Source organism: Equus asinus, chromosome 12 (assembly GCF_041296235.1).
Source record: "Equus asinus isolate D_3611 breed Donkey chromosome 12, EquAss-T2T_v2, whole genome shotgun sequence".
NCBI lineage: Eukaryota > Metazoa > Chordata > Mammalia > Perissodactyla > Equidae > Equus > Equus asinus.
The window spans coordinates 8,593,037-8,620,787 of NC_091801.1; the positions used below are offsets into that span (position 1 = coordinate 8,593,037).

General features: G+C 38.1%; 1 protein-coding gene across 4 annotated transcripts in view; it reads left to right on the top strand.

The window, feature by feature from the left end:
- Positions 1–2,634: 2,634 nt before the first annotated feature.
- IL7 (interleukin 7) overlaps positions 2,635–27,751 on the top strand; it is a 54,559-nt gene continuing 29,442 nt past the window's right edge. For all 4 annotated transcript variants that reach the window (XM_044765912.2, XM_014853734.3, XM_044765911.2 and 1 more), the window contains exons 1-2: positions 2,635–4,956; positions 10,303–10,436. In XM_044765912.2, the coding sequence (XP_044621847.1) occupies positions 4,947–4,956; positions 10,303–10,436 (144 nt within the window). In that variant the 5' untranslated portion in view covers positions 2,635–4,946. The remainder of the gene's footprint in view (positions 4,957–10,302; positions 10,437–27,751) is intronic.

Sequence of the window (27,751 nt, forward strand, 5' to 3'; positions counted from 1 at the left end):
ACCATTTGGGAAATATTTTTCTCTTAGACTAGCCAATACTCAGTCTAAAAGCAGACAAGTGAGTGTCATGGGAAACATTTCAATATGGAACATAAAATTAGGCACCAGATTTATAGTGGATTCTGATTGTTTAGAATTATAGAATTTAACGACTGAAATGGAAGAGGAGAGAGAAATGAAGGAAGCATAAGAAAAAAATAAATCTGAGATCTCGGATTTCTTGGTTCCATCCTTTCCTATTTCTTCAGGAGAACCCAATTTTATCAATTAATATATAAATATGCTCTAGCACCTCTCATACAGGAAAATGGAAGCTTCCATTATGCTTTACATGCCTTTCAAACCACTACCTGATTCCTTTCATCTTCACCGGACATCTTCAACGAGTTAGCTCCTTTCACTTTCTCTGCATCTTCCCTTACACTGCACAAATTAGAATATTACTCCAGTCTACACTGCTGTTCTCAAACTGTTGTCATGAGGACCACAGATAATCGCTGCTCTGCCAAGTTCAGTGGACACATTTTTCAATCTTCATCTTGTTCAACGTCTATGTGACATTTGGAAATACTGACTACTTAATTTATTTTGAAGTTGTCTTCCTTTGCTTTCTGGTCCACTGACTTCTGACTCTCCTACCCTGCTGCCCACACTTTGTCAGTGGGCACCCACTTCTCTATCTACCCTTAGTGTTCGTGTCTCAAAGTTCCTCCTGGCATTAGCTCTCTTTCTCTCTCCTCTCTTCTAAGATACAGGTTGGGTGATTTCATTCATTCCCATGGCTCACGCAATCTTTGTTAGCGTGCTACACGCATGTCCCGCAAGGTTCCTGATATTTTGGCGCGGCCATTTTGATTCAGCCTTCAGAAGAAACCTTTTTATTTTCACTCTCGCAATGCTCGAGACTGGCAGTCTCATCCTATCCCTGGGCTTCATCGCATGAATTTAAGTATGTTTTATTGTTGAACTCTAGTCAATCCTCCACAAACAAATACTTTATATAATGCTTAAACAGTTACAGTTTCTAGAAAACAACAGAATTCCCAAATCCCTTTATGAAGGTAACAAAGTTTAACAAAAGTAGCCCACACTCAGTTGAATATAATATGAGGAACAAATATATACTAATTATGAATATAATTGCAAATTTCTAAATAAATATTAGCAACTTGAATTTAGCATTATGGTAAATTTGTGGCTTATTCAGGAATCTAACAAGAAAAAACATGATTGTGTAAATAGATGCTTAGTAGCCATTTGATAAAATTTAAAATTCATCCTTCAGCTCAGGCTTGAAAATCAAGCAGATCTGATTTAGAATTATAGATTATCCACTGATAGCTATTTTTCCATTGGACAGGTAAATAAACCTTCTTTGGACCTTAGTTTCACTAATTTTTAAAATGGGTCTGGATTGCCTTAAACCCCCAGTTTGAAATGCATCTCATCTTTTCCTTTTCACAATATTCTTTATCCTTGAGATTAGACATTTAACATTTGCTTTTCCCACCAGACTGAAAACCACCTTGAAGAAATGCATTGTTATCCACAACATGTAGCGTAATATATGCTAGTGTCTGTGACCAGTTACAGAATTCGCAGGGCCCAGAGCCGAGCGAAAATGAGAGTTCTCTTGTCCAAAGATAATTAAAAATTTCGAGACAGTGACAGCAGAGTATTAAACCAGGAACAGAACCCTTCTAAGCATGGGCCCTTGTACCACTGCATACAACACATGCCCATAAAGGAGTCAGCTTTGTGTGTGTGTGTCTGTGCATCCGTGTTTGAAATATGTTGAATATTATGCCTGGAAAATGAAGTCATAGGACCTTCAGAAAATGTCCACAGACAGAATGGTAGCTAGCATTCAGATCTCAAAAATAGTTATATTAAATTGGGTAAAAATAGTTCAGATAATTAATCAAGAAAATATTTTCAAGTTACCAATAACTGACTATTTTGATTGAAGATTGTAGAATATTAAAAAAGACATTGGTTAACCTTTAACAATTCTCCCTTTAAATTGACATTCACATCGTTTTTTCAGTTTTTTCTGTTACATTGCATTATTCATTCTGATATTTTCCTTCTTAATATTTATTGGTGATAATTCATAAACTTTATATACTATTTTGTCCCCACATTGACTTTTCTGCACAATTTATTGAGTCTACAAGTGACATAATAGTAACTACTCCATTTCTCTAAGCATAAAACATTAGCATATGAAAATTCATAAAACATTTTATCCTTGCCCAACTTTCTTATGAAAAACAATGTTCAGTTTATCAAAATATCAACTACTAGTTTAAAACTTCATTTTGGAACTTCTTCCAAATGATATTAATTCTCTCACAGACAGAAAAATAATAACTTGATGTAGTTAGAATGTGCCCATTTTCACACGACAATGAAAATTCCCAACGCTTTCTGAACAATTTCTTCAGAGCGATTCCCCACACTTGCAGTCAGGAACTTACAATCCTCTCCTGGGGCTCCAAATAATTTCCCCTCATGCTTTCCAAAAGTTCACTTATGCATAAGCCCTTATTCTGCCAGGTTTATGGTGATTGCATGAAAAAGAAAGACAGAGTTCCTCCTGAGCAAGTTATTGGTGGACGCTCTTTTATCTGTCCCTGAAAAGTTAAAAAAAAAAAAAATGCAGGCTATATGCAATGACCTCTGTGCTGCTGTCAAGAATTTTAAATAAATAAATAACCAAGCTAGGTGTGTTTAGTCACAGAATTCATTTTCAAAGTCACCCCAGCCTCCTGTCTCTCCACTCCCCACCTCCCACTCTAGGTTTGTCAAATGGAAATGCTTGGCTTTTCCCAGCCCCTCTATCCCCTATTCTCTTTGCTACCCTCCCTCTCTTCTTCCGTCTGCCTTCACATACTTTTTCTTTCACACACGATCTCATTCATGTATTCTCACTCGACTGTTCTCTCTCATTCTGTCACTCAGCCATACTTTCGGAATGCCTCTGTGCTAGATACTGCTCTAAGCCGAAGTAAGCTTGGCTGGGCGCAGAGAAGAAAGAGGCCAGTGTGGCTGGAACTTAATGAGGTGGGTACCAGAGGGGGTCAGAGAGGGCAGCAGGACCTTGAAGACCTGCACGCAGTGGGAAGTGGCAGAGGGTGGTCCCAGGGGTGGCAAGTATAAATCAGATATCCTGCTGCTATGGGGAAAGCGAAACAGTTATGGGCAAGAGGGAAGCTGCGAGATCTCCAAGAGGGCAGGGTTTTAAGGATTTGCCCAGAGGCGATTCCAGAGTGGACAGATTAGATTCGGAATTTCTTTTAGAGGTAGATCTGACAGGACGTCCCTGTGGATTGGATGTGGGAATTGAGACCAAAAGAGGAATCAGAGATCCAAATTCCTGGCTTGAGCAACTCTGTCTCACTCTCTATTTCCTCATTACTCTCTTTCTCTTTCTCCCTTCCATCATTTCCTCTTTCCTCTGTTCACACTCTAGGAGAATCTGGAATGCTCACATGCACAGGTTAATTCCTGCCTGGGTCTCAGTTCACAACTCAAACTCCAGAAACCTTTCCTGAGGTCCCACACTGGGGCAAAGACACATCCACATGAACACGACCCTGTCTCCTTCCTGGCATCAATTTCTAGTGACTCACAAGAACTTCTAACACAGGGGTTCCAGGCACGACTCTAGAGCCAGCACGCAGCGGGCTGGAATTAAAGCTGTTAATAACTAGCTAAGTGAACTCTAGCAATCGACTTCAGGAAGTCTCAGTTCCCAGATCTGTGAAGTGCACATAAGAAAATTATCTACCTCATAGAAATATTTGCATAAGACGCCATATGTAAAACGCTTAGCACAATACTTGTACAGAGCAGGTGCTAGATACATGACAGCAGTTTTTATTACCACGGTTACTATTCTACATTTAAGCAGGGTTTCTGCAAACTATCAGAAATCAGACTAAAACAGGAAACAACTAAATAATTCAGCCCTAGAAAAAATTAACTCCTCAGGAACATACAGTCAAAATGGATAGTTTGATTCCTTAGCCAACTCAGATAAATGGGCACGTGGGAGTCACAGTTATTACCGATTACAGTCTCCATTTCCTCCACCTAATTTGGGTTTTGAGTCTCAAGTCCAAAGATACCACTTACCAGATTAGGTGGGCCCACGGGATTATTTTGCTTTGCGGTCTCACCTGGGCAGGTACATGTACAAAAAACAGAGTGGAAAGAGACCGATAGAGATGTTGGAGGAGCTGAGGGCGTGACCCTCTTATTCATTCTTTACTTCCTTTTTTTTTTTTACAAGACGACTTGGCATCGTCCACCACATCCGCGGCGAGAGCTGAGACGCCTCCTCCGTGGCGTCCGCTTGCCATAGCCCAGCTTTCGCCCTACACATTTGCGGCTTTCGTGGATACATTAGCAAGCGATGCTTTTAGATCCCAGTCGCCTGGCTTTGCCAAGGCGGCTAGAGGTCATCGGGAAGTCTTTCGCCTCGAATCGCTCTGACTCAGACGGCTAGCTGGTGCCTCCCGCTGTGCCTTGGAAGTTCGCGCCCTCCTCTGGTCCTGGTCCAGGTGCACAGGAAGCGCCAGGGGAGGACGCAGGTGCCCAGGAGAGGGGGGGCCGTGAAGGCGCCCCAGTGAGGAACTAAAAGATCGAACCTGCGGACCAAGCGCAAAGGAGAAACTGAAAGTACACCGCCGGCTGATCCTACGGAAGTTATGGGAAAGGCAAAGCGCCGAGCCGGGCCGTGGTGTGTGCCGCCCCCCTTGGGATGGATGAAACAGCAGGCGCGGCGTGGGTGAGAGGAGCCAGCGGCAGAGACGGCCCTCGCCGGCACCGACTCCCGGCACCTCCGCGGAAGACCAGGGTCCTGGGAGTGAGTATGGGCGGTGAGAGCTCGCTCCTGCAGCAGTTGCGATCACCATGACCACGCCCGCCTCCCGCAGATCATGTTCCATGGTAAGCGCTCCTCTCCCGGCCGCAGAAGTTCGCGCGCCCGGCACGCCGGGGGCTCTGGGACGCGCTGCGGGGCCCCGTGTCCAGGCGCGTCCGGGAACTGCCTGGCCTTGCACTTTGGACCAGCCGAGAGCACTGGCTCTCCCACGGGCAGCGGCAGCCGCGCCTGAGTCCCCTGGCCCACAGCCACCTGCACCTGGGACTGCTGCGCCTGCCAGCCTGAGAGACGCAGTGCCCGACGCCTGCTTTCGGTCCGGAGACCGAGCGCTGCAGCCCCCGTGTGGCTCAGCCGCGGCGGCCGGCAGCCGGGTCCCGGGGTTAGCCGGTGGCTGTCAGTCTTCCCTGGCCAGCGCTGCCTTGCGTCCACCCGACGCAAACCCCACTGTCCCCTTGATCTTTGTCGCGCCAGATCACACCCAGGCGCCCCGCGATCGGCCAGTGCCTGGGCTCTTGCAGCTCCGAACTCCCTAGAGAAGTGAAAGCGAGGCTCCCACGGGACGCTCTTTTAAACCCGAAGGGGACCGGTCTCTGGAAAACCCCGTGTTCCCCCCTCAGTGAGACTGGGAGTTTCCGACTGGGGCTGTACTGTGTGTCTTTTGCTGGGAACCCGAGCGCTCGGGCTGGCACTGAAGAAGGACAGTTTGGGGTTTTTGTTTTTTCCTCTATGGGTGCTCTTTGGCGGAGGCAGGATTAGATAGGCGTAACTGTAAATTCTAGACCCTTGCTGAGATCTTCTATATTTTATTTGTGCAGAATCCGGACTTAAAATGGACAAGGGCAGGGTAAAGGCGAGCCGGGTTCCGTTGGCAGCCATATGGCCAACGTGCAGCGCCAAAACGTTTACGGGAAGATATAAGGGGGAAAAGACGTGTGTGGGGAGAGGCTCTGCTGAGGCAAATTGGAATATCTTACAGTAAATACTTCCTCAAGCAAAAGAAGACGGGTGGGGGAGGGTGCGGCGATGGAGAGAAGATAGTTCCTCGCTTTGACGCCTGGGCTGCGCGCTTTCCTGGCGACACCGTTAGATGGAAGGAGGCCTTTCCCGTCATAGGTATTACAGAGTCAAGAATTGACATAGCCGAGACCTACCGGATCAGTAACAAAATAAAGGGGTGGGAGGGATGGCAGTTAGAGTATCCAAGACAATTATGGAAGAAGATTTGTAAAGAGCATCCTCCAGAAGTTTAATCTAGAATCAGAAATTGGCTATAGCCCTGTTTTCCTTACAATGCCGTGGATCTCATGCAAATCTCCTGCTTTCTGGATCGCTCCGGGTTCTAATCCTTGTGCCCCCTCTCATCGAAAGTGGAGGGGTAAAGTGGAGGAGCCTGTGGATAGGGTTCCTCCTTACCCTTTTTCTTTGCTACTTCTTTTGGGAGTTGGAGTAATTGAGGACCTACTATGTGTCCTCAACTGTGCTATCTAGTTTAGATAATTTAATCATATTTGAGGGCCGAAAATGGAATAGTAATAAAAACAGAGAACTGAGGAAGGTTGGAAAACCTGAACAAGTATAAAGGAGAATTACACATCCACATCAATGGTTAAATGTCTTCAACAAAAATGGAAAAGTTTATTTTGTAGGACTAACTTACATGTCGTGTTCACACTCATGCATGTGAAATTGTTTCTGGTCTCACCCCTGACACATAACCTAGCGTAATGAGAGCAAATAATGAGTGTAGTTTTTCCTGAAATAATAGTGTTTGATGCAGTGTTTCAGAGCTTGGCCAGGAAATACCTTCGTGAGGTTCATGTGGAGGAAGATGGGGTTCTATACATGTCCCTTGCCACACACGCACACACACACACTCACAGTTATTTTTGTAGGAAGCAGTGTAGCTTAGTGCGTAAATGCTGAGTTTCTAGACTGTTCAATCTGACAAACCTCGGTTTGAATCTCGTCTCTTACGTTATATATGGGGAAAAATTTTCTTTGGGTCTCAGATTCTCCATCTGCAGAAATGTTAGTAATTAGTAGTACTCACCTCATGAAATGGTTGTGGGATTAAGTGAAATATTGTGTGAATACTATTGGATGGCTTCAGGAATGTCTGTAAGTGTTTATCATGGGATTTGTGGATAGAACTTATACTCCAATCTTCATATGGTTGTGGCATGATTTATGTGAGCACAATCAAATTCATTTTTGTAACCTTAAAAAGCTGATTTCCATACAACACATGGTTGCTTTCTATTGTTTATTCTTTCTTTATTCACTCATTTGCTTGTGCCAATTGTTCATATTAAAGTCAAGTCTTATATATTCAGATAATGTCATCCATTCCATCTTGAATGTCTTTTGACCATTTTTTAAAATTCCCAATGAAAACAGGTCTATGTACTGTTTATAATGGACAGTCAGTAAACACCTATTGATCTTAAAGATTGATGAGAGATAGGATTTGATGGACTATAGAAACTAATTTGTTTGTGTTCACTTTGACCCCATAACTTAAGTAGCTGAGGATTGAATGTATTATTTGGCTTAAATTAAAAACCAACAAGAATTTTTAGACAACCATCATTCTGATTTAACCAAATTCCCTACTGAAAACAATTCTCCAGTTTCAATCCCTTCAGGAGATCTAAAGAAAATTCCAGAAGCCCAGGCTTGCCTTACATTATTCTTTATGGTTTGTCTTTTATGTAACCTAATGAAAAGTTCATAGCGGGGGGAAGGTGTGGGTGTCTATGTATAATCTGAAACAGCACAAAATAAAAGCAGAATCTTTTTCTTATTGTGACAATGTCAAAAGCACACTCAGACTTGGCAGTCTTAATATGTGACTTTCTATGTGGCGTGGAGGAAAGACTTCAATTACGGAACAAGCTGAAAGTCACTAATGACAGACCTGGAACCTATGAGCTGTGAGTGCAAAGCCCTGGGTGTGTCAGCAGCGCTGTTAAGGAGGTGATTTCAAATCTAAACAGTTACTGTATTCGGATGGCCAGGTAGATTCTCAGAATTAAGGTGCTTGAGAGTTGGAAGAGACATTAAGGGATCATTTGCTTGAAAGTTTTCATTTTACAAATCAGGCAAGTGAAAGCTTAAAAGATGCTCTGTCTCTCAGTCACACAGCCCATTGTCGTACCAAGACAAAAACCTCAAGACTCCATCCTACAAACCCTCTGTGCTTTGCGTTGCCCTCGTCTGTCTGGGGCTAACTTATTTAACAACAACAATGGCAACAAAGGAAACTCTTTACCAGACCAGGCAAACTATGTTTTAGAATTGAGAAACTAGTTGTAATGCACAAAATAGACTGAATTTTCCACCAAGCTATCACTTGAAAGTATTGATAAAATGCCATTCTATGAATTAATAGGCCGATATGAATTTGGGGAGCATTAAGCACTGAAAATAGGTGTGAAGAGGATACAGTAGCTAGTGCTGATAGAAAATAAAACAACCTCTTTTTATTAAAACATAAAAGGTAGACCTTTAAAATAGCATTTATGTATAATGGTAAAAATGTCTCTTTTTCATTCTAGTATTTAATTATTTTATTATATTCTCCTTAAAACTTATTTCAAGGTATATGCCATATAACTTTTCCTTTATTATCTATTCCTCCCAAAGTATACCCTCCGGACACCTGTAAGATGACAGAGAACATAAAAAGTTTGACTCTATACAATCTATATAAATCTGATTACAAAGTTAGGACCTAGCAAATAATTAGCAACTGATCATTGTTTGAGAATCTTCAGGATGAAAGAATAGAAATAGAAGAGAAAGAGGCAGAGCTGTGTAATATTACATGGAAGTGGTTTCCATTCAGAAGACTAATGGGATTCCCTGTTATCAAAAGATTATGACCATTTGTAATCAAATTCTGCTGAGGCAGGAAGCTCAAGTTAGAATTCAGACCCAGCACCTACTATCTGTGTTTTACAAAAAGTTAACTTAAAGGAGTCTTTTGATCTTTGGAGATAATATGTTTAAGGCACCACTTAACACATGGTACTCAGCTGAAGGTAACTAGCATCATCAACATTATTGATTTCCTAAGTGAATTTTTCTTGTCATAAATTTAGACACTTAGTGGCGGAACCATGAATAGATTCTATGTCTCATTTTGTTCTTCCTACCTTGTTGAGTGTCAGTGACATATAAAGATGAGATGTAGGATTCACGTTTGTTCCTGTATCTGCTACCTAGCCTACTTTCTCTATGTGTAAAAATATGGGTCACTAATAGCACATAATTTATTGGGGAGTGCTACTGAGTTTTAGATGACAGATAATGATATAATAGATGACAATGTTATTGGGAACTTAATGATATATTTAACAGTCGTTAGATTGTTGTCACAGTATTAGTTCCTTGGGTCCCAAGGAATTTAATTGTTTGTGATCTTAATCAGAGAAGACACACATGTGAAATGTCTTGTACTCGACAAGTACACTTAAAGTTCATTTGGTAAATTCTCAGGAAATATATTGTCAACATAACTCAAGAGTTTACAGAAAGATGCAAACAAGACACTCTGGCGGGCTCATGAAGAAATAAGTCCCAGTACAACCAGAGTTCAATGTCTCTGGGAATCATTGGCTTTCTCTCCAGTATATTATTCCTGCCTGAAATGGCACCATATATAATTTCATCCCCTCTGATTAGACAATTGTCCCTAATTGGGAAGGCTTATAAAAAACAGATATAAATCATTAGTCAACAGGCTGTGAATTTATTTATTGGATTTCTCTAACATGTCAAGAAGCTAGACAGAGCTGCGTTTGAAGAGAATATGGGTCTCTGGGCACTTAGAATATCGGTTTCAACATTGTCACAGTTCTGGGAAGGGTAAACCCTTTAAGGTCCATCAGTAAAAAGGAATAATGCAATGACAGAGCAGTACCTCAGAGATAAACCTCCTGCAGTGCTGACTCAGGAAGCAGCTGGACACAGGGACAGCCATCATGTTTTACAGAAATATACAGTCACAGGCCACAGAGCATAAAATTCCAAACATTTGTAACTTTTTTTGCCTGTAGTTTACCCATTTACCTGTAGATGCCTTTTCTTGTAGGGATGTTCAACATAGGTTGAAATTCAATAAACTGTATTCGTGTTGTTCAGAAGCAAAGAAACTCTGCTGTCATCACACCTGTTCTGCCTTCCCAGAGTAATTTCTAAATAAAAAAATGGAAGAAACCTAAACTCTGAAGTGCTGTTCTATTTTGGTTGTTACCTAATATTGAATTTTAGGGTTCTTCCCACACTATCTGAAAATTGAGATACATTTTTAAAATTATTAGAAATAAGTGGTCAGGCCAATTGAAACACCACAATCAAATTATATGACTTATAATATTTAACTTATTCTTACTTACTGTTGAATTTAGTTTCTTTTAGGTATATCTTTGGAATTCCTCCCCTGATCCTTGTTCTGTTGCCAGTAGCATCGTCTGACTGTGATATTGAAGGTAAAGACGGCAAAGAATATCAGAATGTTCTAATGATCAGCATCGATGAATTGGTATGTGCTTGTTCTGTTCTCCTCGCATTTTAACTCACTGGGAAAACTTGATATCTACTGTTGGTATGCAGGTTTATATCAAGGATCCATTTATATTGCTTGAAAGAAAGTAAAATAACTAGAGAATAAAATTTAATGAGTTACGAACTATATATATTTTATAGTTGGCATCATTTTACCTTTAAAAATAATTCTTTACTAGACTCCCGCAACCATCCCTAGTTCCCCTCACTACCAAATTTCTTGTAAGCGTAATTTAGCATAGTTGTCTGCATTTCCTCACCTCCCATTGACAATCAGTCCCTGTAGAATCATTAAGTTAGGAGAGGGAAAATAACAGAATATAATGTTAAAAAATCATCATGAAAAGAGATGTATAGTTAGTTAATTTTGTCTGAATGTGTTTCCATGTGTATATATTATGTATTTACTTTTATATGTATGTATATATATAATTTACTGAGTTAATTTTTTCATTTACTATGGACAAATTGTTTTATAATAGATTTTATTCTTTAGAACAGTTTTAGGTTTACAGAAAAGTTGAGCAGAAAGTAGAGAATTCTTATATGTGTGGTACATTTGTTACAGTTGAATATTGATGCATTGTATTAATTGAAGTCCATCATTGACAGTAAGGTTCACGTTTTGAGTTGTGCAGTTCTATGAGTTTTGACAAATGCATGATGTCGTGTATCCACCGTTAGTGTATCATACAGAATACTGCCACTGCCCTCAAAAATCCCCCGTGCTCTACTGATTCCTCCCTGCCATCCCCCCCGGAGCCCATGGCAACCACTGATCTGTTTATGGTCTCTAGTTTTGCCCTTCTAGAATGTCATATACTTGGTGTCATGCGGTATGTAGATTTTTTAGACTGTATTCTTTCACTTAGCAATGTGTATTTAAGGTTCTTTCATGACTTTTTTGTGGCTTGAAGCTCATTTCTTTTTATTGCTAAACAAAATTCCATGAATGGATGTACCAGTGTTCACTTCTACATTCATTGATTGAAGGGCGTGTCTTGGCTGCTTCCAATTTTTGGCGGTTATAAACATTCGTGTGCAGGGTTTGGTGTGGACGTACATTTTCAAGTCATTTGGATAAATGCCTAGGACAGTGACTGCTGGATCATGTGGTAATGATTTAGCTTTGTGTCAAACTGCCAAACCGTCTTCCAAAGTGACTGCTCCATTTTGCCTTCTCGCCAGCAATGAATGAGAGCTCCTGATGCTTCATATCCTTGTGTTGTCAGTTTTTTGAGTTTTAGCCATTCTAGTAGGTGTGTTGTGTAATCTCTTTGCTTTGTTTTGTTTTCACGGAGGAAGATAAGCCCTGACCTAACATCTGTTGCCAATCTCCTCTTTTTGCTTAGGAAGATTAGCCGTGAACTGACATCTGTGCTAGTCTTCCTCTATTTTGGATTTGAGTCACTGCCACGGCATGGCTGCCAACGAGTGGTTGTAGGTCCAGACCCAGAAGTGAACCTGGGCTGTCGAAGCAGAGGGCACCAAACTTAACCACTAGGCTGTGGGGTCAGCCCCTCATTGTTGTTTTAATTAGCAATTCCCTAATGTCATATGTTGAGTGTCTTTTCATATACTTATGGCCATCTATATGTCTTCTTTGGTGAGGTATCTGAACTCACATCTTACTGAAAATCTTAACAATATTGAGTCTTCCTATCCATGATCATGGAATATCTTTCCATTTCTTTCTTTCTTTCTTTGGCTTCCTTCGTCAGTTTTGTACTCTTCTTCATATCAATCCTGTTCATCTTTTGTTAGAGCTATACCTAAGTATTTCATATTTTTGGTGCCATTGTAAATGATGTGTTTTGAATTTCCAAATTTCAGTTGTTCATTGCAGGTATATGGGAAAGCAATTGACTTTTGCATATTAACCTTGTATCCTGAAACCTAGCTATAATTGCTTATTAGTTCCAGGAGCTTTTATTGTTGCTGTTGATTCTTTGGGATTTTCTAACTAGACAATTATGTCAACTACAAAAATAATTTTTTTATAGTTTAAGAGCTGTATGAATATAATGGGATGTGTTGATTTAACAGATAATCAGTCCTTAAAACCCCAAATGACAAAGGAAAATTCTTTCAAATGTCCATAAGTTGCGAGAAATTGTCTAATCTGTCCCCTCCTTCCACTCCACTATCTCTTCCACGTAGTTGCACTGAAGTGGTGTGACACTTTGGGGTATTCAGTGTTATAACTCTTGGAGGGAAATGGGAAATTCAAGATGCTATTGAACATTGTACCACAGAGGTCTTTGATTTTGCCCATTGACAAGAAAGAAAAGATAATTGCTCCATTTATAGTTCATGAATTTTTGATATTTTCTGCGTTAAAAGATGCTAGTAAATTAGCCTTTTTGGGTCAAGATAATGTTTTTTATTTAGTTTTATTATCTGGGCAGGGAATCAGCAAGTATTCGTTCTATAACATTTATAAATAACTATCTGTGAGTAACCTCTGCAAAAAAAGATGCTATTGGCAATTCAGAAGAAGGAGAGTTTTATCCACCAGATTCATAGCATGCTTTTCCTAGAAATATAGAGGATCTTCTCTCGTTAAAACACACAGTAGCAACAAAACAGCAGTAGCAACAATCATACCATTAAAACAAAGCAAAACATGGCAATTCTTCCTAAGGAGATTCCCAAGACCTGGAAGATGACAGGAACTCATCAGTCCAAGTGAACATGCCATCATAATCTCAAGAAAGTTGTCTGCAAATATGAGGTGGTAAATTTGAGAGAATAAGAAAGAAAGAAACAAAGAATTATTCATATCGACATGGCTGGTAGAGAAGATTTTGTCACTTATTCGCTCTATGTGCCCTAGATGCTTTACAGACATTACTGTGTCTAAATCTCAGGGACACCATAATAATACTAACATTTATGGAATGCTTGTAATGGTCTAGGTGTTAACTAATTTACCCCTCAGAACGCCCCTATGAGAGAGGTACTCTTAGTACCCTCATTTCACAAAGGATGAATCTGAGGCTTGGGGCTGCCCAGTTTGTAAGTGGCAGAGCCAGGATCTGAGCCTCTGCTGTTAACCAGCACTCTCTCCTGCCTCCCAATAGCCAACTCCGAGTTCGTCTATTCCTTCAGCAAACATGTATTTGGAGCCTGTTATGTGCCAGTTATTACAAAAACCTTTTTGTGTGGTAGTGGTGGAGTCGTGGGGGCTTGGAGATAGATACAATGATGGACCAGGTATAGACCCTTTTTTTAAGAGCTTATGTTTGGTGATGGTTAAGTCTTGATGTGAAGGATGCAAGTTGCAGCTTGAAAAGGAGCGGCTGCCATACTGTCATTTCAAACAAACAGACTGGTTGTGAGCCGGATTTGGAGACAAAGAGATATAAACTGTGTTCTAGGAGGAGTTGAATAGATCAGTTTGGCGCTAGGAGAGAGACCATGTGAGACAGTGTGCTGCTCTCCAAATGTTTTAGACAGTACGCCCCCTTAGTAAAAATTTTTTGAGCCTGCACTTCTAATATACTTTTGGCATTTATTTACATGTTATAGCATTTTCATAGTATTTTTGCGTACATTAATAATGATACATGCAAAGAAATGAAAATTTTCAAAGGATGAGATAAAAACTAAATGTAGATAGACATTCTAAAATTTTTCTCCTGTGCTGCAGTGGATTGCCCTTTGTGGCGGACACTTTGAAGACCACTGACAGAGTGGAAGACACGAGTGGATCTATATGCTATAGCAAGATTGTGAATGGTCTTGATGAGATGGTGTTTAGATGTTATTCTAAACATAACCAAAAGTCAATAGTGACTGAATCATAAAAGTAACATTTCATTAAAATACAAATTTTTGAGCATTTACTTTGTGCAATGTGGGCCATTAAAAAATAAATAATAGTCCTTGTTCTTCTGTAATCTATGAAGATGAGTGATATATATCACTATAATACAATATAATACTATAATATAAAACACTGTAAGACGATATGTCACTATAATACACTATATATAATATAAATGATAATAATACATTACAAAAGAGTTTCAAGCACAGTATCATATTGAGCTTCACAATATCTCTATGAGGTTATAACAGTAATAGTAACTAACACAAATTCAGGGTTTTCCAATGTGTTAATTTATATAATTCTCAACAACTCTATGTAATGAGGAAGCTGAGACATAACTAGTAAGTGGCAAAGCTGGAATTCAAACCCAAGCAATCTGGTTCCAGAAAATACCATCAGTATTATGAGGCAAAACAGATAATAGGCTTGTTTTTTTTGAGGGAGAACATGTGATAGAGAGTTGTGATAACGTAATGAAAGAAGGGAATCCGGAAGAGTAAGATGGTGACCGAACTGGTTGAACTGTAGGAATCAGAGGTGGTGAGCTGAACAGATGTTTTGAATACTGTCCTAATCATCCAGATCAGATTGATAAAGTGGGATTGAGCTGTAGAAGTAAGGAAATAGAAATGAGGAGAACTATTACATAGCGGCAAAATAGGACCCAGGGTGAGGGTGAGACATCCTTTCTGTCTACCTCAGAGAGAAAGGGAATTTCATAATAAACGGTAAAGGCCCTCTTTCTGTATGGTCTGCCAAGTACGGAATGCAGATTCCTAGAATTGGGATGACTAAGTTAAATAGAATCAGCATCTTAAGCTTCTCGATACTTATTACCAAATGATTTTCCACAAAGGACAGATCATTTCACAGTTCTTGCAGCAGTATTTGAGATCACTCTTGTCAGCACTGAGTATTTTTATTTTTGGTCCTATCTACCAAGGCAATGGAAAAAGTAACCTTTCGTTTTGCTTTACACTTCTTTATTGCTAGTGACATCGACTGTTCTTTACATTTATTCATCATTGATGTTTTTCCTTGTTTAATTATTTTGCATTGAGATAAAATTCAACGTACTTTTTAAGCTGCACAGTTTAGTGGTTTTTAGTATTGTCACAAATTGTGCAATAATCACTACTATCTACTTCCAGAACATTTCAACACCTCAAAAAGAGTGATGAAAACCATTATCAGTAACTTTTCATTCTCCATCACCAGACCCTGGAAACCACTAATCTACTTTCTGTCTCTATGGATCCGCCTTTTCTGGCCATTTCATATCAATGGAATCATATAATATGTACCCTTTTGTGTTGGGCTGCTTTCATTGAGCATAATGTTTCCAAGGGTCACTCATATTAGAGCATGAATCAGTACTTCATTTCTTCTTATAGATCAATAATATTCTGTTGTATGGATGTACCACATTTTGTTTAATCCATTCATCACTTGATGGACCTTTGAGTTGTTTCCACTTTTTGGCTATCATGAGTAATGCTGCTTAGAACTTTGATGTACAAGTTTTTGTGCAGTTCTCTTGGATACCTACAAGTGGAATTGCTGGGTCATATGATAACTCTCTGTTTAACCTTTGAGGAAATGCCAGATGATTTCCAAAGTGGCTGCACCATTTTATATTCTCATCAGTAGTGTATGAGGATTCCAGTTTCTCTACATCTTCAGCAAAACTTTTCTGATTTTATTATCCTAGTGAGTGGGAAGTGGTATCAAATTGTTCTTTTGATTTGCATTTCCATGATGCTAATGATGTCAAGCATCTTTTCATTATTGGCCATTATTATCGGCCATTTGTATATCATCTTTGAAAAAATGTCTCTTCAAATCCTTTGCTTACTTTTAAATTGAGCTGTCTTATTCCTGTTTGGTTGTGAGAGTTTTTTATGTATGCTGGATACTAGACCCTTATCAGATATGCAATTTGCAAATATTTTCTCCCATCCTGTGGGTTGTCTTTTTACTTTCTTTATAGTGTCCTTTGAAGCACAAAAGTTTTTTTTATTTTGATGGAGTCTAATTTAATTTATTCTTTTGTTGATCATGCTTTTAGTATCATATATAAGAAAATATTGCTTAATCCAAGGTCACAAAGATTAGCACCTATTTTTTTCCCTGCGTTTTATAGTTTTAGCTCATAGTTAGGTCTTTGATTCATTTTGAGTTAATTTTTGGATATGGTGTGATGTAGGCATCCAACTTCATCTTTTCCAGTTGTTCCTGCATGTTTTGTTGAAAAGAGTGTTTTCCCCATTGAACTGTCTTAGCACCTTTATTGAAACTCAATTAAACCCACATGTATGAGTTTAATTCTGGACTTTCAGTTCCATTCCATTGTCTATATGTCTACCCTTATGTCAGTACCACAGTCTTTTTTTTTTAAGATTGGCACCTGAGCTAACATCTGTTGCCAATCTTCTTTTTGTTCTTCCTTCTTCTCCCCAAAGCCCCCCAGTACATAGTTGTATATTCCAGATGCAGGTCCTTCTGGTTGTGCTATGTGGGATGCCGCCTCAGTATGGCTTGATGAATGGTGCCATGTCCACACCCAGGATCTGAACCAGTGAAACCCTGGGCTTCCGAAGTGGAGTGTGTGAACGTAACCACTCGGCCATGAGGTTAGCCCCCAATACCACAGTCTTTTTTTTTTGAGGAAGGTTAGCCCTGAGCTAACATCTACTGCCAATCCTCCTCTTTTTGCTGAGGAAGACTGGCCCTGAGCTAGCATCCGTGTCCATCTTCCTCTACTTTATGTGTGGGACACCTGCCACAGCATGGCTTGACAAGTGGTGCATAGGTCTGCACCTGGGATCCGAACTGGTGAACCCTGGGCCGCGGAAGAAGAACGTGTGAACTTAACCACTGTGCCACCGGGCTGGCCCCAGTACCACAGTCTTGATGATGGTATCTCAGTAGTTAGTTTTGAAGCTGGAAGTGTGATTCCTTCAACTATGTTCTTTGTTTTTTCCCAAGATTGTTTTGGCTCTTATGAGTCCTCATCATTTATATTAAGTCAACTATTGATATTTATTCCATGGATTATCTACACATTTTTAGGGATTCTGTTGTTAAAAAGCTTTAGAACTTAAATGCAATGCAAAACTCTGCCTCTCCGCCAAGTTAAACCATGTAACTCCACACACCTGTAAGCATGGCCAAGTCAGTGGCATGGATGGAAGCAATGACAGTAGAGAGGGTGGTGACAAGCTTAAGGACATCTTCTCCCTTATAGCCCTTAAGATCCTTTGCAGTTCTCTTACTGGCTTTTATTGACATTCCTATCATTTGGTAAGAGCTCGTTATATATTAAGTATAATAACTTTATGACTGTCACATTTTTGAAAACATTTTCCAGTTTATCATTTAGTTTTTAATCTTGCTTTTGGATATGCAGATTTTATTTTTATGTATCTATATCTATAAAATAGAATTACAGAGGGTGGAGTGTGGGCACCAAGGTGGGAGTTGTCATTTCCCTTTTTAGGAAAGAGGTCAGTTGAGGCTTCATAGCACACAAGATTCTTTTTTTCTTCCTTGACTGTTTTTTTAAAGACAATTTTTCAGAGCAGTTTTAGGGTTACAACAAATTGAGAGGAAGGTACAGAGATTTCTTATATACCCCATGCCCCTACACATGCATAGCCTCTCCTATTGTCAACATCACCCAGCAGAATGGTACATATTTTACAAAAGATGAACCTACATAGATGTATCATAACCACCCAAAGTCCATATTTTACCTTAAGGTTCACTCTTGTGTTGTAAATTCTGTGGGTTTGGAGAAAGTATAATGACATATATCCATCATTATAATATCATACCGAGTATTTTCACTGCCCTAAAAATCCTATATGCTCTGCCTATTCATTTCTCCCCTCCCGTCAACCTCTAGCAACCACCAGTCTTTGTCTTGTCTCCGTTGTTTTGCCTTTTCTAGTTTTATGTCTTCTTTACCCGTCTGTATACCTTTGATTTCTTATTCTTGCCTTATTGCATTAGCAAGGACTTCCAGCACAGTGTTGAAAAGGAGTGGTGTGAGGGTACATTCTTGCCTTCTACCTGATTTTAGTGGGAAAATTTTGAGTTCCTCACCATTAGGAATGACATCAGCTGTAGGTTTTTTGTAGATAGTCTTTACCAAGTTGAGGAAATTCCCTCTTTTCCTAGTTTACTGAGAGATTTATGAGTGGGTATTACATTTCATCAAATGCTTTTTCTGCATCTAATGATACAATTGTGATTTTTTTTTAAATCTGTTGATGTGATGGATTAAATTAATGATTTTCCAATGTGAACCAACCTTGTACGTGTGGAATAAATACTACTTGCTTGTGGTGTATAATTCTTTTTATATTTTTTTGGATTTGATATGCTAACATTTTGTTGAGGATTTTTTGCATCTCCATTCATAAGAGATGTCGGCTTGTAGTTTTCTTTTCTTGTAAGGTCTTTATCTGGTTTTGGTATTAAGGTAATGCTGGCCTCCTAGAATGAGTTCAGAAGTGTTCCTTCTGCTTCTATGCTCTGAAAGAGATTGTAGAGAATTGGTCTAATTTCTTCCTTAAACGTCTGGTAGAATTCACCAGTGAATCCATCTCAGCCTGGTGCCTTCTGTTTTGGAAGATTACTAATTATTGATTCAATTTCTTTAATAGATATAAGCCTATTCAGATAATCTATTTCTTCTTATGTGAGTGTTGGTCACACATGATTCTTGAATCTTAAAGTAGATGTAGGTGTTACCAAAAGGAGCAGAATAGGGTTCGGGGGCTCCCCTAGGGAAAAGATGGGTCAGCTTGCAAAAGAATGTAAACAAGAAACCAACTGGCATGATGTGGTTGGAGTGTAGGATGCAAGATGAGAACCGAATCCTCAGAACCAAAGCCTGGACCACTGAGTGCTGTGCCCACTATACAAAGGAGTTTGGGCTTTTTTCTAAGCACCAGGAAGTCACTGAAGAGTTTGGAGGGGGGAAAAGACAGTGAATGTAAGCGTTGTAAGAATAGAAATCTTCATCCTTCATGTTCATTGCTGTACCCCGAAGGGCTAGACTCTCGATAAATATTTGACGAATGAATGAAGAATGAAACAACTCATCAGGTTTTTATCTTATAACTTTTTTCTGGCAACCATGTAGAAAATTCGTGGGGTAGGATGGAAAGCAAGGAGACAGTGGGAAGAAACTTCAGTAATTTAGGTGAGAATTGTTGATGGACATGGACCAAGGCAGTGATTCATAACTTTTGTGTACTTCAGAATGAGCTGAAAGGCTTGTTAAAACACAAATTGCGGGACCCTACCCCTAGAGATTCCTATTTTTGGGGAATTTTGGTGATCTGAGAGGCTCACTGGATAACCTCGTATATATTCCTCACTCAATATTGAAAGAATTCATAAACTTCAAGAAAAAATTAGAATAGTACCCTGATTTTAGTTGAATACCTAAATTCTATTACATCAGGTCTGCAAAGCCATGTAATACACTCTGTGGGTATTAACTGCTACAAGTTTGTTTTTCAGTATTTAGCTCAACCACAGTCATAAAATAGAAATAATGTGGAAGAAAAACCTGGACCATAAATTCAATTAGTCACTGTGTTAAAGATACATATTTGATTTTAGAATCCATTTTAAGGATAAATAAAACAATCTTCTGAGGCATGGAGAAATATATTCTCACTGATACCCTTGACCTGATGATTGCTTTTCAGTGAAACAGCATTGCAGGCAGGGACACTGGGTGAGGATCAGAACTAATTTGTTACTAGCTATGTTATTAGCAAGCACTGCGATCTTGGATACCTCATTTAACCTCTTTGGGACTTTTCAATCCCCTATAAAATGTGGAAATTAAATTATCTCTGGGGTCCCTCATAGTGCTTACATTTTTGAAACGTGGGAAAAATCATGTTTTATTTTCTTCTTCTTTCCCTTTCTTTCTTCCTTCATTACTGTCCTGTCTTGATTATTTTCCTCCTTTCATAAATATTTATCAATCCCCAACTATGTGCAATGATCTGTGTCAAACATTATGCTTCCAAATAGCAACCACCACCACGATAATAATAAGCTGTCTCCAGTGAACATATAATCAAGGACTGGAGTGAAATTAATTCAGAAATAATTATTTTATAAAGCAACAAATAAGCCATATTTGGAGAAGAAAGGACTATTCTTTCCCCCATTGAATATCTTGGCACCCTTGTCAAAAAATCAGTTGGCCATAGAAGTATGGGTTTATTTCTGTACTCTCCAATTCTATTCCATTTCTGTATATATTTGTTGCGTGCCAGTACCATGCTGTCTCTATTACCATTACTTTGAAGTAAGTTTTCAAATCAGAAGTGTGAGTGCTTCTAGTTTGTTCTTTTTCAAGATCGTTTTGACTATTTCAGGTCCCTTGCAATTCCATATGAATTTTAGAATCAGCTTGTCAATTTCTAGGAAGTCAGTGGGATTCTGATAGGGATTTTGTTGCAACTGTAGATCAGTTTGGGGGGATATTGTCTTTTTAACAATGCATAACAGTGCTTCTGATCCATGGACATGCGATGTTTTTCCATTTATTTAGATCTTCCTTAATTTATTTCAACAATGTTTTGTAGTTTTCATACTGTAAGCTTTGAACTTCTTTTGCTAAGTTTATTCCTAAGCATCTTATGTGTCTTTGATGCTACTGTAAATGGGGTTGTTTTCTTAATTTCATTATAAAATTGTCTGTGATTCTTAATTCTGTACTTGTATACTTACCTAAGTATGCATCTTATTTCCCCATACTAATCTATATCTTACGGGCAATTTATGTTTGATTTATCTTTGTATCTCACAGAATGCTCAGTACAGAACCTTGCACATACTTAGTTTTTTACAGAAATAATAATATGAATCGCAATAATATATGATAAATAATATATGAACTGTAAATCAACACTATAAGTTAATGAGAACCAGAACTTGTTTCAAATAGGCTAGGAAGTCTTTTTTCTTGAAGATCTGTTTCTTTGGAAATTTGTTATGAATCAAATGTCACATAGTTTTTTGATATCCAATATGAACTAGTTTTGGATGTTGTACAATATTATTTTTTCATAAAAAATTGTTTTGGCTAAACATAACTCATATGATTGGATGATACAACTTTTAGTCACCAAAACAGAGGCTGGGTAAAAATAGAAAGGCTGCCAGAGATGGCCAAATACTTTCTAGGAATGACTCAGTCTAATTACAGGAACATAAAGTACTGTTCATAAGATCTAATGACTAATAGATTATAATTGGCTTTTACAATTTTCAATATCTTTAGCTCCATCTCTATTTCTATTCTAGGAGCCCTCACAGATTCAGCTTCTGTCTTTGCATAGATAGCTCTCAAATACCCTCAAGTGTACACATCTTTCACAAACTTTAGAACTGGTTAATTGAAATATCAATTAGAAAATCTCTACCCAGATGTCCTGTGGCACGTCATGCATAAAGGAGGACTATCATCACTTTTAGCCTGTTTCTGTTTCTACATTCTCTGTCTTAGATAACAGCATTTGCATGGCCCAGTCATTCAATCCTGAAAGCCTGGAATTATCCCTGACACTCTCACTCCTTCATCTCATCCATCACTAAATCCTATAGATTAGTATAATTCCTTAACACCTGTATAAGTCATTCACTCCATTGACTTCCACTACCATAGCATCACATATCTCTGGCCTTCAGTAGGTCCCTGGCTCATCTCCCTGCCTCCAGGACGCATCTGTCTTCTTTGCTGGCACTGAGCTATCATTCCAAAATCTAAATCTGATTCTCTCTCTCCTTTTCAAAAACTCTTTAATACTTTAAAGTCTCTTCTCAAGTGCCTATCAGACATTGATCTTGCATTTGATTGGTTTGTTAACAGTGGTGGCCAAGAATATAAATGATCAAATTCTAGTCCAATATTACTTTAAAAATATGTCTAAATATATTATTGTTAAATACCTGTAATTAACAGAGAAAAGATGATGTAAATTGACTAAAATAAAAATTAAATTAGTTCTTCATTATAATCGTTATGCTAGAAGATAAAAGACATTTCCTGTGTATATAATTTAGCATTATGACTGAATCAGTTGTAATTTAACAAGAGAAGTTATCTTTTAAGAGGCAAGTCTTTTTGGTCTATTAATGACTTTTTTCAGTTATAAGAATGAAATAAAAATACACCAATTAAAAGAGACTGAGTGGGTAAAAGAAAAAATAAGACCCAGCTATATGTTTGCTACAAGAAACCCACTTTAAATATAAAGACACACTTAGATTAAAAATAAAAAGATGGGGGATGATACACCATGTTAACACTAATCAAAAGAAAGCTGGAATAGCTATATTCATTTCAGACAAAGCAACTATTGGGGATAAAGAAGGGCATAATAAAGGAGTCAATTCTCCAAGAGGACATAACGATGCTTAAGGTATTTGTGCCTAACACCAGCTTTGGAGACCTCAACACCCTTCTATCAGTAATCTGCATATTCAGTAGGCATAAAAATCAGTAAGGATATAGTTAAAATAAAAAGCACTATAAAGTAACAGGACCTAATTGACATTTATAAAATACTTCATCCAACAACAGCACAATACACATTTTCTTCAAGCTCACATGGAATATTCACCAAAGTTGAACACATTCTGGGTCATAAAACACACCTTAACAAATTTTTTAAAACTAGAAATCATGCAAACGATATTCTCAGATTAAAACATAATTAAAATGGAAATCAATAACAGAAAGATATATGGAAAAATCTCAAAATGTTTGGAGATTAAACAACACACTTTTAGATAACATGTGGATGAAAGAAGAAGTCTTAAGAGAAATTTAAAAATATTTTAAATTAAATGAAAAGAAAATACACATTAACAAAGTCTGTGGGACACATTGAAAGCAGTACTTAGAGCATTGAATGCATACATTAGAAAAAAAGACGAATATAAGTCAATAATCTAAGCTTCCATATTAGGAAAATAGAAAAGAGAGAGCAAATTAAAACTAAATTAATCAGAAGAAAAGAAATAACAAAAATTAGAGAAGAAATTGAAAACAAGATATTAATAGAGAAAATCAGTGAAACTAACATCTCGTTCTTTGGAAAGATCAATAAAATTGGTAAACCTCTCTCTAGCCAGGCTAACCTAGAAAATGAAAAAACAGACACAAATTACTAATATTAGAAACAAAAGACCATCTCTACTAATCTCATGGGTATTAACAGGATAACAAAGGAATATTATTGTGATGGTTAATTTTATGTGTCAACTTGGCTAGGCTATGCTAACCAGTTGTTTGGTCAAACACTAGTCTAAATGTTACTGTGAAGGTGTTTTGTAGATGTCATTAACATTTAAATCAATAGACTATTAGAAAAACAGGTTATCCTTCATGATGTGGTGGTCCTCATTTGTTATGGACTGAATATTTGTGTTCTCCCAAAATTCATATATTGAGACCCTAACCTCCAATTTGATGATATTTGGAGGTGAGGACTTTGTGAGGTAATTAGTGTTAGATGAGGTAATGAGGGTGGAGCCCCCCGATGGGATTAGTGCCCTTATAAGAAGAGGAGGGAACACCAGAGCTTCCTCTTTCCATCATGTGAGTACACAGGAGAAGATGATCCTCTACAAGACAGGAAGACGATTCCCACCAGGAACCAAAGTAACTGGTGCCTTGATCTTGGACTCTCCAGCCTCCAGAACTGTGAGAAATAAATGTCTGTTGTTTAAGCCCCCCAGTTTATGGTATTTTGTTGTAGAAACCTGAGTAGACAAAGACATCATTCAATCATTTGAAGGCTGTCAGAGAAAAGACTGAATTCCCCTAAGGAAGAAGGAATTCTGCCTCCAGACTGCCTTCAGACTCAAGACTACAACGTCACCTTCCGCGGGCTTCCAGCCTACCAGCCTACCCTGCAGAGTTTGAACTTGCCAGCCTCCACAATCACAGGAGCCAATTCCTTAGGATAAACCTCTCTCTGTTTATATGTAAGTTATATGTGTGTATTTATATATATCCTGTTGGTTCTATTTCTCTTGAGAACCTTAACTAATACAATTGGGAACAAGTCTGTGTCCACAAATTCAATAATTTAGATGAATGGACCGATTCCTTAAAAGACACAAATGACCAAAACTCACACAAGAAGAAATAGATGATCTGGTTAGGCCTATATTTATTACAGAAGTTAAATCAACAATTAATAACTTTTGAAAACACAAAATGCCAGGTCCAGATGGTTTTACTAGTGAATTCTACCAAACATTTAAGGAAGAAAGCATACCAATTCTCTACAAACTCTTCCAAAAATAGAAACAGAAGGAATACTAACTCATTCTATGAGGCCAGCATAACTCTAACTCCAAAACCTGACAATGACATTATAAGAAGGAAAGCTCTAGGCAAGTATTTCTGTGAACATAAATGGAAAAAATCCTCAATAAAATATTAGCAAATTAAATGCAACAATGTATTAAAATAATTATACATCATAAATAAGTGGGATTTATTCAGGCATGCAACGTTGGTCCAACATTTGAAAAACAATTAATGTGACTTATTACATCAACAGGCTAAAGTAGAAAAATCATATTATATCAATAGATACAGGAAAAGGATTTGACAAAACCCAACAGGGATTCATTATAAACACTGCAAAGTAGGACTAGAGAGTAATTTATGCAAACTGATAAAATTCAGTTATAAAAAGCCTACAGCTGACATCATACTTACTGGCGAGAAACTAGAGGCTTTCCCTTAAGAACAAACAAAAGTTAATGATGGAGTGGGCTGGCCCCGTGGCTGAGTGGTTAAGTTTGCGTGCTCCGCTGCAGGCAGCCCAGTGTTTCGTTGGTTCGAGTCCTGGGAGCAGACATGGCACTGCTCATCAAACCACGCTGAGGCAGTGTCCCACATGCCACAACTAGATGGACCCACAACAAAGAATATACAACTATGTACCGGGGGGCTTTGGGGAGAAAAAGGAAAAAAAAAATAAAAATAAAATCTTTAAAAAAAAAAAAAAGTTAATGATGGAGCCTCTCACCACTCCTATTCAACATCATTTGGGAAGTCCTAGCTAATCCAATAAGACAAGAAAAGGAAATAAAAGATATACAGAAGAAATAAAGCAGTTTCTGTTTACAGATGATGACTGTCTTCATAGAAAATACAGAAGAATCAACAAAAGGACTCCTGGAATAAATAAGCTATTATAGCAAGGTTTCAGGATACAAGGCTAATATACAAAAGACAATTGCTTTTCATCATATCAGTAATGAGCAATCAGCATTTCAAATTAAAAATACAATGCCATTGACATTAACATTAAAAAAATTAAATACTTAGGTATAAAATCTTCTAACCAAATACATACAGTATCTATAGAAGGAAAACTATAAACTCTGATGGAAGAAATCAAAGAAGAGCTAAATAAATGGAGAGATATTCCATGTACATGGATAGGAAGACTCAATATTGTTAAGATGGCAATTCTTTCTGACGTGATAAGTTTAATTCCCATCAAAATCCAGCAGGTTATTCTGTGTCTATCAACAACCTGAATCTAAAGTGTATGTGAAATGTCAAAAGACCGAGAACAGCCAACACAATATGGAAAAGGAAAACAGTCAGAGTATTGATACTACCCAAATTCAAGACTTATTATAAAGCTAGAGTAATCAAAATGGTGTGATATTGGTGAAAGAATAGACAATCCAGTAGAACAGAATAGAGAGCCCAGAAGAGACCAACGTTAATGTAGTCAACTGATTTTGACAAAGGGAGAAAAGATAGTCTTTTAAACACATAGTGCTGAAACAACAGGACATCCACACACACAAAAACAGACCTTATACCTTTTACGAAAATTGACTCAAAAATGGATTATAGGTATAAATGCAAAACACAAAACTTTAAAAATCATAGAAAATAACATAGGAAAAAAAGCTAGATAACTTTGGATTTGATGATAACTTTCTAGATACAACAGCCTATGGTATAATCCATGAAAGAAAAAAATGAAGTTGAACTTGATTAAAATTAAAACTCTTGAGAAAGACACTGTTAAGAGACAAGCCACAGACTGGGAGAAAATATTTGCAAGAGACTTATAAAGGACTTGTATTCAAAATATCCAAAGAACTGTTAAAACAACAATAACAAAAGAAAGAATCCAATAAAAAAGGGGCAAAATACCTGAACAGACACCTTGCCAAATAAGATATATGCATAGCAAATAAACATATGAAAAGATGCTCAAGATCATATGTGATTAGGGAATTGTAAATCAAAACGAGATAGCACGACATATCTAATGAATGCCTAAAATCTAAAACACTCACACGCCAAATACTGGCAAGGATGTGGAGCAAAGTGCTCTCATTCATTGCCATTGGGAATGCCAAATGGCACAGCCACTTCGGAAGACAGTTTGGCAGTTTCTTACGAAGTTAAACGTAGGCATACCATACAATCATGCTGCTACGTATTTACCCAAATGAGTTGACAACTAATGTCTGCACTAAAACTGCCATCCTAGTGTTCATGGAGGCTTTATTTATTCAAAATTGCCAAAAATGGAAGTAACTAAGACATCCTTCAGCAGGTGAATGGATAAACAAAATGCGGTACATTCATTCTGTGGAATATAATCAATGATAAAAAGAAATGAGCTATAATGGCTGGCCCTGTGGCCTAGTGTTTAAGTTCGGTGCACTCCACTTTGGTGGCCTGGGTTTGGTTCCAGGACGTGGACCTATGCCAATTGTTGGCGGCCATGCTGTGGCAGTGACCCACACACAAAACAGAGGGAGATTAGCACAGATGTTAGCTCAGGGCAAATCTTCCTCAGCAAAAGAAAAACAAAACAAAACAAAAGAAATGAGCTGTCAAGCCACGAAAGGACATGGTGGTAGCTTAAATGCATATTGTGTGAAAGAATCCATTCTTAAAGGGCTACATACTATATGATTTTAACTATATGATATTCTAGAAATGGCAAAACTATGGAGTGAAAAGATTAGCGTTTGCCAGAGTTTGGGGAGGGAGGGAGAAAGGAATGAATAGGTGGTGCACAGGGTAATTTTAGAGCAGTGAAACTATTCCATATGACACTGTAATGGTGGATACATGACATACATTTGTCAAAACCCAAAGAACTTTACAGCACAAAGAGTGAATCCTACTGTAAACTGTGAGCATAAGTGAATAATAATGTGACAATATTGATTCATGGATTGTGACAAAGGTACCACTGTAACGCAAGACATTAATAATAGGGGAAACCGTGGACGGAGGGGACAGGATATATGTGAACTCTCTGTCCTTTTTTGTAGCTTTTCTGTAAACCTAAAACTGTTTTGAAAAATAAAGTCTATTCTTAAAAAAGTAAAATAAAATTAATTAATTAATTAGT